This window comes from Penicillium cataractarum (assembly GCF_028827025.1).
Source record: "Penicillium cataractarum strain IBT 29864 chromosome Unknown utg000002l, whole genome shotgun sequence".
NCBI classification, from domain to species: Eukaryota; Fungi; Ascomycota; class Eurotiomycetes; order Eurotiales; family Aspergillaceae; genus Penicillium; species Penicillium cataractarum.
The window spans coordinates 5,475,156-5,489,269 of record NW_026622738.1 but is presented as its reverse complement, the minus strand read 5'-3'; the positions used below and the strand labels follow the sequence as shown (position 1 = coordinate 5,489,269).

General features: G+C 49.5%; 7 protein-coding genes across 7 annotated transcripts; 3 read left to right on the top strand and 4 right to left on the bottom strand.

Moving 5' to 3' along the window:
* Window positions 1-810: 810 nt before the first annotated feature.
* N7496_004019 (uncharacterized protein) lies at window positions 811-1,934 on the bottom strand (the record flags this gene model as incomplete). The annotated part of the gene is made up of 4 exons (XM_056696950.1): window positions 811-868; window positions 936-1,186; window positions 1,273-1,415; window positions 1,604-1,934. 4 exons carry the CDS (start codon window positions 1,932-1,934, stop codon window positions 811-813), a joined length of 783 nt encoding a protein of 260 aa, XP_056559162.1.
* A 2,615-nt stretch (window positions 1,935-4,549) lies between these two features.
* Window positions 4,550-5,137, top strand: N7496_004018 (uncharacterized protein; the record flags this gene model as incomplete). Its single annotated transcript, XM_056696949.1, has 1 exon — window positions 4,550-5,137. One exon carries the CDS (start codon window positions 4,550-4,552, stop codon window positions 5,135-5,137), a length of 588 nt encoding a protein of 195 aa, XP_056559161.1.
* Window positions 5,138-5,385: 248 nt separating this feature from the next.
* N7496_004017 (putative extracellular cysteine-rich protein) lies at window positions 5,386-6,390 on the bottom strand (the record flags this gene model as incomplete). The annotated part of the gene is made up of 3 exons (XM_056696948.1): window positions 5,386-6,006; window positions 6,059-6,306; window positions 6,375-6,390. 3 exons carry the CDS (start codon window positions 6,388-6,390, stop codon window positions 5,386-5,388), a joined length of 885 nt encoding a protein of 294 aa, XP_056559160.1.
* Window positions 6,391-8,272: 1,882 nt separating this feature from the next.
* Window positions 8,273-8,866, top strand: N7496_004016 (uncharacterized protein; the record flags this gene model as incomplete). The annotated part of the gene is made up of 2 exons (XM_056696947.1): window positions 8,273-8,653; window positions 8,714-8,866. The coding sequence occupies 2 exons, from the start codon at window positions 8,273-8,275 to the stop codon at window positions 8,864-8,866; spliced, it is 534 nt and encodes a 177-aa protein (XP_056559159.1).
* Window positions 8,867-9,141: 275 nt separating this feature from the next.
* On the bottom strand, window positions 9,142-10,848 carry N7496_004015 (origin recognition complex subunit 2; the record flags this gene model as incomplete). The annotated part of the gene is made up of 1 exon (XM_056696946.1): window positions 9,142-10,848. One exon carries the CDS (start codon window positions 10,846-10,848, stop codon window positions 9,142-9,144), a length of 1,707 nt encoding a protein of 568 aa, XP_056559158.1.
* An 832-nt stretch (window positions 10,849-11,680) lies between these two features.
* Window positions 11,681-13,137, top strand: N7496_004014 (bifunctional ornithine acetyltransferase/N-acetylglutamate synthase; the record flags this gene model as incomplete). Its single annotated transcript, XM_056696945.1, has 2 exons — window positions 11,681-12,138; window positions 12,204-13,137. The coding sequence occupies 2 exons, from the start codon at window positions 11,681-11,683 to the stop codon at window positions 13,135-13,137; spliced, it is 1,392 nt and encodes a 463-aa protein (XP_056559157.1).
* Window positions 13,138-13,320: 183 nt separating this feature from the next.
* N7496_004013 (uncharacterized protein) lies at window positions 13,321-14,092 on the bottom strand (the record flags this gene model as incomplete). The annotated part of the gene is made up of 2 exons (XM_056696944.1): window positions 13,321-13,443; window positions 13,499-14,092. The coding sequence occupies 2 exons, from the start codon at window positions 14,090-14,092 to the stop codon at window positions 13,321-13,323; spliced, it is 717 nt and encodes a 238-aa protein (XP_056559156.1).
* Between the last annotated feature and the right edge of the window lie 22 nt (window positions 14,093-14,114).

Below are 14,114 nucleotides of genomic sequence, written 5' to 3'. Positions count from 1 at the left end.
CAAGACTCTTAGACAGCGTTAATATAAATCATCACTGCTACTTTCACCGAATCCCTCCTCCCTTAGGAACATCTCTAGCCCTACCTTGCTTTCAAACTTCTCTGCAGCCTGTAGCTCACTTCCAAAAACTCCAAATTTGGTATCAACATCCGCATCCCAATCCAACAGTACTCTATCACAACACGGGAACTTCCATGTAGCGATGAAGCAGGGATCTTTCTATTTCTGTGCTATCACTGTTATATGTGGCGTACTAACCCGCTGACCCTGGGTATTGACATCTGCACCGGCTAAAAGGAGCATCTCGGCTTCAAATTTCCGCAAGAGCATCAAGAATTCTTTGCCGCTGTTGAGAACCACCTTCATCCAATAAATCAATGATTATTGTGAATGAGTTGTCCGATCAATTTGCAGATGACCTCAATGAATTCTTCCACTGTTAGCAGTGCTGGTCTCTCTCCAATATGGATGGCTCGCCTAGCCTTGCGCACTCGGTAAGCTTCCACTGATGGATTCCTTAAAGGTTACTAGGGACTCTTGTGGCTTTGGGAAAGGCTTGAATGTAATACCACTATATCTTTAAACTGTCCGGCGCACAGTCAAGTTCACATAATCAAGTCCCAACAGGACCACCCACCCGACCAAACCTTCGATCAATGCAAAATTAACCGTTCATTCACACCTGGGATAATTTTATGGAATAGTTTATATACTCGGTTGCCTGACGTTAATGCCTAATTATTCCTGCTCTAGGCGGCCGAAGTATCAAACTAGCGTGGACTGCTTATGCTTCTCATGGATCCATTTCAACTAGCCTTGAGCCATATTACCCCCAACCTGCATAAACACCATGAGAACTGCGGAATAGCTAGAAGAGGAAATCAGCGTCTTGTCAAATACAATAGAAGTCACATCAGGAGGTGAAATATACATACGCCGCAGTTGCTGCTAAGCTTTCGAATGGTTTTGCTCCTGTAAGTGTCGCAACCAGTGCGAGGAAGAGCACTATGAAGCCTGTAATGATCCCAAGCTGATAGACTTTGTCTTGGACGAATAGTAACCACCATTGTGGTGCAACGAGCATGACTAGGCCAAGGATGACAATGATAGAGCGGGCAAGTGCTTCCATCGAACTATCGTCGTAATAGCTCATGGATTCAGGATCGTAACCTTTAATATCTGTTTCCTTGTTCAATTAGCCTGCATGATCTGCCAAGAACTCCTCGAGGTTGACTGATTTCGTAAGATAAAAAACAAGGAAAGGAAACTCACGGGCTTCTTCTTGAAGAATATGCTTCGAGTAACACTCGAATACCTTTCCATTCGTTTCAACAAAGGAGACTTCTTCTCTTCCACAACTCGTATGAGATCGTCCTCTGATGTGATATACTTGCTTTCTTCCGGGAGTATGGCATCTGAATAACGGTGTAAAAGCCAATATTTCACATTGGATATCTCATGCTCGTCAGCCGGAGGCCGTGATCTAAGGTTGGAGTACGAGATCATATATTCATCTGAGCTGGATCGTTAGGCTGAACTGCTATGCCAATCACCGAAATGACTGTAGTTGGAGACGGGACGAGAGAAAAGAATGCCAACGTACTATACTCTTTCAATTTCGATTGTGCCTCGGTCAGGATTTCCTCCCTTCTCTCTACCTGATCATTCCTGAATGACCCATTGTTCACAGGCGGGATATCCAATCGAGAATTTTTGGCATCTATCGCAGCTAGTTCCTCTTCTAACTGAGATATCGAATCTTGCATTCTCAATAGCACTCGGTTGTTGAGCACTTTAAATCGACGAAGCACAAAGAAGTCATTATCGGAAGCTGACCATTCGCAGAAGGCTGGATACCCAAGGTACTGCCATGGTCTCTTGTATAGGTCAAACTGTTTCGGGTTCTCGGAATCTGATTGTTGAACTGTAGACATTCTTCGGCAATATCTTTGTCCTCCGGTCGGACTGCTCACACGTCTTGGGAAAAGGCTCAGCCTGGGAAAGATAAATCAACGAGTTGCCTACCACTGTATTATGGGCTTATATGTAGGAAATGGCGCCGTAGTAACAGATTTGGCGGCTCTTCCCTGCAGCCATGGTCGTAATCCCCATTGCAAAGCCCCGCTGATTAGCCAGGCGCCCGGCGAAAAACCACTTGCCAATAGTTTTTCGAAGGCGGGGGTCAGTCCAGCGTAGCCTCATGAAAGTGGCTGTTTCATGTGTGCCCTTGTGCATGAGGCGGAGCTAGAGCCGCCGGTGGCTTTGACTTCGGGCGCTAAACATGACTATAGTCCATGGACATAGCCCCCACGTTAAATGGACAACTTATCTAACGCTTCAATGCATCTCTGAAGAGCCTCACGGTTGTAGGATCAAAAGGTTTCTCAAGTTTTCAGAGAGCATAAAATGGTATACTGTCAATTCGCCCTTATACAAGTACGTCCGAACCCCGCTCCTGTAATTAGGAAACGGTGCTCCCAACTTAACATCCATTCTCCATCTGCCACATTGCGCGGTCTTATGAAATAAGTGACACCCCCTCTCGGAATGCACATGCTAGCTAGTTCCATATATATCTCGCATCAAGTCTACTGCATAAAATAACCAATGACACGAGCCCAGTCCAGCCACATCACTGGCTTTGCCCGGGTTTTGTCCACTGGACATGGGAAGAGACAGCTTATTGGAGAATTTCAGTCCCACACAGTCGCCGGTCTGATGCTTCCACAAGAAGATCCTGTACTAGCAGAGAATAGTCAAGTTCACGTTCGAGGGGCCGGGCGCTTGCGACGGGAGGTCATCTATATAAGGCTCTCAAATCCCCTCTCCAAGGCTGATTCCAGTGATTCCGCTTCATCTTTCTTTTCATTGACTTCCACCTTCCTGTTGCACTACCTTTAATGAAGGTTTTCATCGATCGTCTTTCCCAATCGAATCAAAGATCATCTTGAGGCGTCTCAGACACGTGCAATTCCTTCCAGGAAGATCGGTAAGACTAATTCTGCTCAAGTTCTACAAGAAGAGTGAAGTTCGTAAACTGATCCATAGTCAAGTTACCCGGAATATACACCACTTGAAGACAACTCTGGCAGAGGCGAGAATTGCCCAAGTGGATCGCAAGTGAGCACTTAGTGTGAAGTAGATCCAGATCAGTTGGACTTCATATCCAGGGCAATGTCTATAGGAGGTGGAGGAAAAATGGGGCCTGGTGGTGGTGGTGGTCCTGGTGGCGGTCCTAATCCACCTGCAGATCCACCACCTACTAAGCCCCAGTGATGTTCGAGTCGAGAGAGGTCCAGGACCTAACAGGTGTCAAGAACTGGAACCATTTTCTACTTGGAGCCCTTTTATTTATTTGTTGAAGCTGAGCTTGAACATCCACTTTGATTACTACAAAACCATCAGACTTCTCACCTCTACAATTTCCAGTCCGCCTTCTGATAATCTCCTCCACGGTATGCCATGAGTGAAGCGAGACGCTCAACTAGACGCCGAAAAGCAAACATCTAGGCAGGGAGTAGTATCTATGGACGATATATTAGATAGTAGATATAGCGAAAAGTGAGGTTGTAGGGCTAGGAGGCTAATCTTACAAGTAATTACCGGCTTACTTGGACTAAGTCGGATTTCTGAAGTATGAAGGGACTAGGTATTGATATGTTCAGTAATGAAGTAATGAAGTGAATGAAGAACTAATAAACTGAAGATCTTCGGGCAAAATTATTGTCAAACCCCGTTTACTAACAGAGCTATCTTGGTCAATATCCCTCAATTGATCACAGTTGTAGCAAAGAAGATGACGAATCTTCACGGCCCATTTTGCAAGCAGACGAGGAAGAGCCTCTGCGTTTAATGAAACACGTCGGGAGCGAGGCAGTGCGAGGCTTGCAGATCATGTCCACAAATGGGGGGCCGAACGTATCGAAATGATATGACTTTCAGCTTTCGTCACTGCTCCAACTCCATGGAGCTCCGGGTGATTTACAATGCTATTTACGGAGATAGCGGGATTCGAGTCCTGAAAGTGGGTTCCATGCGTCTAAAATCCTCTAGTTAGTTATGCATTTAGCCCCTCGACGGAGGACGATTTTGTTTTTGAAATCACCAGCCATCAACTTTTCCTTGATGAATTTTGGAAGAATCAAGAAAATCCCAAAAAACTACCAACATCTGCCTCAGTCGACAGTGCTAATCATTCCGGATGTCGCTTCGTCAGAAATGGCTCTATTTGCTTGACCGCCCCCGCTACACGACTCCGTCAAGCATGCGTTGTCATTTACGCCCCCCTCCCGATTAAGCTGACGAGAATCAACGGGTCCACCCAGGGCAGCTATCTTTCCGCAAATCAGCAATCAAGAGCCGACTCTGCCAAACAGCCTTGCGCAAACTTACCTACATATCCGTTAGGGCCCAGAATAGGGAGTCCTGCAGGATATTCGCGACATCATCTCGGCAGGAGACAAGCAGACCGAGGTCCATCCCGCTGTAGTTGCTGACAGCTTCCTCAACAAGGGAGTGCCAAAGACGTCGTGCCTACAATATCTTGCGAATGGGAGCCTCGGCCTCAACCATTCACTACCCAAGGGACTCGGAGGATGCATTCGAGGCCCTCCAGGTTCTAAAGAGGAAACTACCGGCCGAACTCGTCCTCGAGATCTTACATTATGCCGAGTATTGGGTTCATTCCCAGGTGTCAAGGGAGCAAGCACTTAGTTATGGAGAGAACGATTGTCGCAACAGGACGCCATACCTGATATCAGATCCCATTCAAGGCGGACGATCCCCCGTCCGAGAGATTCGAATGGAAATATGGAGTCATGACCAAGGATGGAGCAGTTACTCTGAGGATCATGGCACCTACCGAAATTCCTGGACTTGGTTTGATTTGGGGATTGAAAGAGCCATTGAAAGAGAAGATGTTTCGGAGGATCTAGGCGTTCGCCTTGCGACCAATATGCATGCAAGCAGAGTGACTCAGAATCACCAGCTAGTGTATCGCGCAGAGGATGACTTGCCTTGGATGCAAAGTCTTCAAGCTGAGGATCGGGTTTCGATCATTCCGAGGGCGCTTTTTCCTGGTTGGCAAAATTTTGTCGAAAAGGCATCCATTGAGATTTATACGGATCCTTTGAGTTAGGCAGGCGATTGTTTGTTAGTTCGACAATACCACCTATGGGGTTCACTGAGGTTCGCTTCTCTATCGATTCCTACGATATCATTCCCGCTGTCGGTTTGGCAGTTGAGAACGCTTTCAAACACTTTAACAGGACGTCAGAGTCAAATATCTGCCAATAGGTCAAACTAGTAACTTTGTCAAGTTTCATTCTCACTATTCCAGACTCGAAGCTATGTATCCATTTTGCCACATCTCATACGGCACTTCTCTCAGGTTTCCTGTCCAAAAAGTGGGTAACGAGGAGCCGTGGTACCATCGCACGAGTATTGAATCACGGACGGATTGGCAGTCGTGCTTGCTCCCAGAATGACCGCTCCACTAGGATCCGTGATAGTGATGTTCTCAATACCCGCACCTCCAGCATTAGCGAACATAAGCCGGAGCGGGTAGTATTGTCCCTGGACCAAACTCGATGTATAGGTGACTGTTTGGACAGTGGGGAAGGCACTTTCAAGGTTGGCATTGCTCCTAGTCCAGCCGCTGTATGCTAGTGGACCCAACCAGACGATCATAATGTCATAGTCTGCTGTGGTGGAAATAGTATAAGTGCCATTTTGCTGAGCGTAGAGATATCCGCGATGGTTAAGGATGAATTCGGTAGCCGGGAAGGTTTGTTGAGAGCCATAGATGGAAATCTGCGCACTTGGGTTATATGCGTACAATCCAACGGATGTTGTGGTGCTGTTATAGTCTCCTGTCAAGCTCTTTACTCCCGTGGGGTCGAAATTGGGCCAATATGACTGCGTTCGAGGGTACAGATTCTGATAGTGGGCCCATTGGAGGCCGGCATTGCTTGAGCAGCTAGCACCGCAGCAAGTTCCAGAGGCACACTTTCAAACACGTTAACAGGATAAGTTACCAGTGGAAATATGGCAGATGTACCGTGTTGCCGCATCCACCGCAATTGCCCGCATCGGTTGCGGTGTTCACGCATTTCCCGCTGCAGAGCTGCTCAAAAGGGTTGGTTTTGGCGGGCCCGCACTCAAAGCAGAGTCCTTGGTATTTCACAGCTGGCACAATGCAGTCGGACACGCCTAGGTTGTTTGCGACACACCATTTGACACAGGTTTCAATTCGGGTCACATCAACTGCATCGGAATCCTGCGAGGCAACAACTCCTGCAATCAGACCTATTTATGTGTTAGACAGATGGTAAAATGGATGGAGCATGACATGCCACCAAATAAAATCAGCGAACCCCAGGTATATCTCATCTCGGGCAGAATTTCAAGCTTTGGCCACTGCTTGGGCAATAAGAGGTGAAGATCTCTAGATGGCAGGCCGACGCTTTATAAACTCTTGTCCCTGTAGCCTTCGGCTATTATTCTCTCTCGAGTTAATAGACTATCCTTCAAGACTAAACTCTGCGTGAACGCCTAAATTACTGGGATAAAATGGAATGTATCCGTGGCTGACTTGGTACATTCTTCGTAGACGCTTATTTTTACTCGGTTAAGCATGGAGACGGGAAGGGAAGAAGGGGAGGTCCAACGTAAACCATCTCAAATCGAGAGATCAAGCCTCGAGCAGCTCTGAATCATTCATCAGGAACAACAATTTGCCATCTATGCATACTCTGCGCTACAAAGCTCAAAAAAATAAAAAGTAAAGCTAGGCTTATTCCATAGAGCTCAGTCGGAGATATAGCTCCGGAAGGACTAAAGGAATGCAAAGAAAGCCTGTCGATTGGAAAGAGCCCCAATTGAGGGCCGCACGTGTGAAGGTCTAGAGCTAGTTCGAGCTTTCCCATTGCCTCAATCGAGTATAAGGCATCTCTGTCCTCTGAATATAGGAAACACAGTATGCGTGTCATATTCATCCTGGTTTAGAGGCCTTTCGGCCCCTTGCTCACTTTGGCAAATTCGTACCTACCGTTTACCTATCATTCTGGAGCCAAAACCATGAAATTTGAAGATTGTGTAAGCCAGTCATCAGAATAGCTCAAAATGAGAAGGGCCAGGGTTTTCATTGATCATGCATCAATCTGACCCTCAAACCGAAGCTGTAGCGGATGTCAAACGGTCAATTGATTGGTATGCCACACTGGGCCGAGAGCTTCAAGGTTGAGAGGGCAATATACGCACTATGATACGATACCAAGCTTCCAATCTTCATATGCCAATCCCCCCGGAGTTTACGATCAAAGTTCCAAATCATCCAAGGGCAACAGGGTTTACAAGGCTGAGCAAGCGAGAAAGGTGTGGGCGCGAGCAATGCAGGGCTGGGGGTATACATACCGCGTGGCGCCAAAAGTATAGCAATTCTATTATACAACAATACTCTAATAGCTAAATAGGTAAGAAGGAGCGTAGAGTGTTCAATTTGATTTACTGATAAACCTGGTACTCAAGTGCGCAATAGCCAGTTGAGCTTGTTTGGCTCCAATTTTTCATCACGTTTCTTGCTCGACCGCTAAACTGCTGATCCACTATTCATCTATATAAATTCGTAACATTGTCAGTGTCAAATTCTTCTTGCTCATGCCAAAAAGTGAACCTGGGAGTCTCAGTGATCTCCCGCCGAATCTAAGCATGAAACGAAACGAAAGTCACGGCCTGCCGGACCGAGGTTGATGGAACGCGATGAGGGCAGCCTGTGAATGTCAGGCATCCCCAATTCATACACAGATCAGACAAAGGCATTAGAGCTGCATAGATTTCTGATATAGTTAGAACTGGTAGAAATGGTAGAACTAGATTGGGGGAGCTGCGACCTTCAAGCTAGAAACCCACTTTCAAGAAATGGCTTTCCACGCGATTAGTCCGAGAAAGCCAGTCTCCCATAAGGCTATTCATCGGAATAATCGCAAGCATGATAATTACAATTCGGAACTTACAATTTCAAGTCCAAAACAACGATTGACCCCAACCCGGCCAATCCGAGGCAGTTCCAGGCGCACCTGCATGGAAAGTGACCAGCGATGACATCACCCGGTATCTTATCGACAAGCTCTCCCCTTCGGAGTATCTTCATGCTTCAACTCCTTCTTTCTCCAACCTCCAGAGTAACAGCAACTCAATATCTACTCAGCAATTATCTACAATCCTCCAACCCTCAGTCACCCTCCGGCCTCCTTTTGACACCTCTTCCACCACAATGGCCTTCCCCTTCTTCTCCCCTCCATCCACAATCCTCCGTCTCGGCCTGGGCCTCGGCATCGGTCTCTCCGCAGCAACCCTCCACCCACTCTCCCCCTTCCGCGCCGCCCCAATGCGATGCGAATACAGCGCCCCCAATTATCGAACGGACGGCCAGGCCAGCGGAGAGACCGGGTGGGCTGTTCACCCCAATGACCCCATTCTGCAGAAACAGAGTCGAACGGGGATCGCGGCGCAAGCCAAGAATGCCCTTTTGACGCCGGATAATATGCGCCAGATTAGTTTGGGGAGTGTGTTGGGTCTCGTTGCTGGTGTGGGGCTGAGGGCTTTCTCGAGGGTTTTGGTTGTTGTTTTGGGCATGGGTGTTGTTCTTGTTGAGGTTTGTGGAGACCTTTCTCGTTACGATCTCGAGAGGAGGGTGTGCTAATGTGATGCATAGTGGGCTGCGTCGAAGGGCTATAACATCCTTCCTCTGAACCGGTTGCAAAAATATGTCAAGAATGCTGATTTGGGCCGGATGGTTTCTGAGCATCGGCCGTTTAAGATCAGCTTTGGTGCCATGATGGCAATGGCTGCCTTTGCGCAGTTCTAAGGTACAGTCCTCTTCTGGTGTGTAACTTAGAGGGGAATAGACGGAGGGATACACTTTGTAAATAAAAATCTCCTCGATACTCTCAAGACATACTACTATCCAGGTTACAGCTCAAGACTACATTTCATAGCATAGTGCATGCGTGACATGACACTGCCTACCAAAGCAAACTGGTGATCATTGAATATGGTGTTCATAAAGGGGTATCATGATGTTCTTCAATATCGCTATATCAATCCTACTCATACATCGCACACGCACACCGAGGTTATCGTTCATCCTAACACTAAATCTTCCAACACGCCTTCCATCTCATCACGGGACAGTGGCACGCCGAGGATCTCCATCCCGCTGGGGTCCATGCGGGAAGTGATCATTTGATGATCGTGGAACTCTTTCAGCAAAGTGCGGAACATCATCTCTGAAGATGCGATGAATTCCTCTGTCGCCTTTTGGTACAGCAGGCGAAACTCGATGCCATGTTCCTCCCCGCTTCGACCCCCGCTCTCCATGGCACCTTCGTCGTCTGACTGGTGGCCGTCATCCATGACAGTGATGACTTCTGTGAGTAAGAGGCGGTACAGGTTGCGTGCGTTCTCGGGCAAACTCTTCAGCACGAAGCCCACACCATCCTTTCCGCCAACACGCTGGCCTTTGCGGCCAAGCAGGGTGTGGACTTCCTCCACGACATTGGTCTCCACGGCAAAGGGAGTGAACGTGGTGCTGTCATGGAAGACGAGATTGAACTGATCACGTAGACTGATGTCCCACATCGTTGCAAAGTTAGGAGTATCTGCAGTGAGCAGAAGGCGGATTCGAGGTGTAGCGGCCAGACGAGCGAGTAGGGCTTGGTTAGCGGCACGACGCAGCGGCGGTGCATCGACCGAGTTGATTAGAACCGTGATGGGTTCTTCCGTGGCGGGTCGAGACTTGAGCGCTGATTGTAGAAGTTCGAGTACCTCGGTTGGCTGTGCACCCAGTTTGGATGGCAGATCCTCACCCAGAATGGCCGTCGCAATCATAGCAAAAATCGAACGGATCGAGATACCCGGAGTATATCCGTTGACAATAACGATGGATGGAGCGCTTCCAGATACGGAGCGCTTGTGGTAAAGCCAATCAGCAAATTGCTGCACAAGCCTGCGTTTGGAGCCGTATCCAAACAAGCAGATATTGAACCCTTCTTCGAACTCAAAATGCCACTGTGGAAATGATCGATGGTGCAAGGAAAGTAGATATTCTTTCTCGTCCTTGCACGGGTCCGCATATTGGCCAAGCTTCTCAAAGTATTCCTCGTGGGTCAAGAGAGTCACCTTATTCAAAGTGGTGTTTGACGTCTTCGCCGTACCAGCGCGATTCTGGAAGAAGTAGCGTTCGTGAGGTGGCAGTTCACCTTCGGGTGTCGGTGATCGCTTATTCCTCGCACCCTTGGGTCGACCTGCCCGTCGCTTTGGAGCCTTGGCCTCTTTTTCTTTTGATTTCTCTGCATCTTCACCCTCGACGCTTTCCACCGCTGGCTCGGCAGCCTCGTCGGCGTCGGGCTCGTCATCTTGCAGGATCTCTTCCGCAAGCTGCTCCGAGCCATCCCAAGCGGCATCCTCATCCTGTTCGAAAAGGACTCGAGCGCTCTTTTTCTTCGCAGATCGATCGGCGTTCTTAATTCGAGATGGCGTCGCGGCGGTCGCAGACTTGGGCTTCGTGGGTGTCGCAAAGAGCGATCGAGCCTTGGATTTATGGGTCGGCGTCTTCAACCCGGATTCCTTCAATGGTGTCGCAGCCACTCCATTGGTCTTCTTCGGGGTGGATTGGCCTCGTGGTGCCTCGGGAAGTTCGTAGGTGGCATCGCCGTTCGGAGGAGGAAGTCTCGGCGCGTCGCCGTTCAACGCGCCATTCGTTTGCGATAGCGCGGTTCGTGGCCTCTTGGGGCTCGAGACCTCAGGGTGGTCATTTTCCAGACCGGAATTCGAAAGCTTGCGCTTCATTATGGGCGAGTCAGCAGGCAGTCCATGATAGAGAAGCAGAGGGAAGGAAATCAACAATACCATTAGATCCGGAGAATGTGCACAGGGACGCGGATGCAAGGGGTGGGATTGGCTGGGGGTGTGCCTGCCAAAGGGCGCTGCAGCAGTGTCTGATGCACTACCAAACAGGGGGGCAAGTAGTTTGACTTATTAATCGGCCCTGTAAACGTGATGGTTCGATCGTTCGAGCGGTCTTGTCGGTCTCGAGTCCAAAGCCGCGGAGGTTCAAAAGTTGAGTAGCAGCGGGTCCCCTGGAGTTTCTCCGAGTCCGCCCCAACTATGGAGCGAGCGCAGTATATAGAGTGGTAGAGATATAGTCTGCGCGAGGCATTTAATCTTGCCCTGTCATCATCTGGTTAGAAATTATAAGAGTGATTTCTAGTTCCAAAAATACACTGCGTAAATAAATCCACTAATTGACTCGAGAAGATCCATGGATACAGCGATAAGTAGAGATCATGTGAGCATCGAAAGATTCTAATTCTACGCTGTCGAGCATGAAATCACTCAATTTCTACTCTCATCGAAACTACTCACTCTTTTTACAACACAGTGCTTTACTGTTTGTCTTCTCTCTTTATCGGTCGCAAACAGGCAGTGGACTGATACCGCGCTATCTCGTGCCGAGTCCGTAGCTCCGAGACCGGTTAAGGTTATCTTTTTCTGCCCGCAGTAAGTTGACTCATCAGCTTGAGCTTCCCCCTTCACAAGTCGTGACTGAGCAGGCCATTGTGATTCAGCCTTGATATCTTTCAAGTCCGGTTACATGGTTTCCAACACCCAGCCCGCCACAATGGCGGTTAGCTCCTTTGCCCGCATGCTCAAGGGCCAGGTCCGATGCTACTCCGCACCGTTGGACATGGCCATTCCGGCCTCCAAGCAGCGCTATATCCCCACGTCTGGCACGTACCCGAAGGGATTCAAGGTGTCTGGCACTCATGTCGGTGTCAAGGCCTCCAACACCCGCTTCCCCGATCTTGCGCTCATCGCTTCCGACACGCCTTGCGCGGCCGCTGCCGTTTTCACGACCAACAAGTTCCAGGCTGCGCCGGTGCAGGTTAGCCGGCAAACGTTGAAGAGCCGTAAGGGCGAGGGTATCCGGGCTGTCGTCATCAACTCTGGATGCGCCAATGCCGTGACCGGCAAGGGTGGCTTGGAGGATGCAGTCCAGATGGGCCAGACTGTGGATGAGTGCAGCGGCGCTGAGAAGAACAGCTCCCTGGTCATGAGCACGGGTGTCATTGGACAGCGGTAAGTGTTTCCCCAGAGAAACAAAACATACCATGCTCCTATATACTAATTTTATTCTGCAATAGCCTGCCTATCAAGAAGATCCTCGACCGCATCCCTACTGCGCACGCCAATCTCGACTCGACACACGATGCCTGGCTGAGCACCGCTCGTGCAATCTGCACCACCGATACTTTCCCCAAACTGCTCTCTCGCACTTTCACCCTGCCCTCTTCTCCAGGTCGCACCTACAGCCTGGCCGGTATGACCAAGGGTGCCGGTATGATTCACCCGAACATGGCCACCTTGCTCGGCGTTCTCTGCACCGATGCCGCCGTCGAGCCCGCTGCTCTCCAGTCCATCCTCAAGCACTCTATCTCCCGCTCTTTCAACTCGATCTCCATCGACGGTGACACCAGCACCAACGACACCATTGCCGTCCTTGCCAACGGTGCCGCCGGCGGAGAGACCGTCCAGGCTCCCGCGGCCGGCTCCGAGGCTAGCGCCGACTACCAGGCTCTGCAGACCATCTTCACCGACTTTGCCCAGGAGCTGTCGCAGCTTGTCGTCCGCGACGGCGAGGGTGCTACCAAGTTCGTGACTGTGCGCGTCCGCAACTCCCCCGATTATGAGTCTGCCCGCCTGATTGCCTCTACCATTGCCCGCTCTCCCCTCGTCAAGACTGCGCTGTACGGCCGTGATGCTAACTGGGGTCGTATTCTCTGCGCCGTTGGTTATACTCAGGGTGTGAAGGACGGCGTTGTCGTGCCTGAGCGTACATCTGTGAGCTTCCGCCCCGTGGACGGCAGCCCCATCCTCAAGCTGCTTGTGAATGGCGAGCCTGAGGCTGTCGATGAGGAGCGTGCCAGCGTCATTCTGCAGAATGAGGACTTGGAGATTGAGGTTGACCTTGGTGGTGGTGAGAAGGGTTCTTCTGGATGCGGTGGCGAGGATGCCGTCTATTGGTTCTGCGATTTCAGCCACGAGTATGTCACTATTAACGGTGACTACCGTACCTAAAAGTGTCAAGTATATACCTAGCCCGATTTCTTGTTGTCATAAATTCATTCCCACGATTTGATAAATTTGTGCAGTACGTGGTATCATTGTAAGAAGAGAATAGCTAAGCCTGTGTATACTCCCGCCTGTCCAAAATCTATCAATCTCTCTGTGTGGCTTTCGTTCTGGTCACGAACAAACCAATCATGATTTCACTGGGTCTTTTGCATCGACATCCCGGCTTGAGCTCGACTCGGCAGGTCTATAAGACGATTGATAACTCGGCTTATACAACACATGGACCAGAAGAACTCCAATGATAGAAGCCTGGTACAGATTAGCCAGCATCCAACCACATATCCAATAAACCACAACAACTTACCAGCGACAAATCGAACCCCTGCGTAACATTAACCTCCCACTCGGGCCTTTTCCCCATGCCCACATAAACAAGATAATACCTCTTAACTTTAATCATCATCACAAGCGATCCCCCATAATACACACTCGTCCTATACTTCCAAATATCATTCCCCCTCACCTCAAGCTTAACCTCCGCACCCCCATCCGCCACATTGCGAATATAAACATCAAACTTATCCTTCAACAGATGTCCCTGCGGCGCAATCGTAGCAATACTCTTATCACTCGTATTCGGCAAACTAACGAACCACGTCACGCCGGCCTTTTTACGATGGAGTTCGAAGGCCGGGCCTGAGGCGTCGAGGAAGCTCATCTTGTTGCTCCAGGAGAAGGTTTTGCCGTCGACGAAGAAGATTTTTGTCGGTTCCGTGGCTGATTGGGAGGAGGATGAGGAGGAGGCTCCAGGTTGGTTGGCATTGTTGAGGACTGAAATGGTAAAGTCGCTGCCGGAGAAGCTTATGCTGTGTGGGTGGACGATGAGGGTTGTTGGGGCTGTGGCGATTAGGTCTGGGCGGATGGCGATGGGTTGTTTGAGGGGTTCTAGGGTTGTCATTTTGATGGATGGCTGGAAGGGT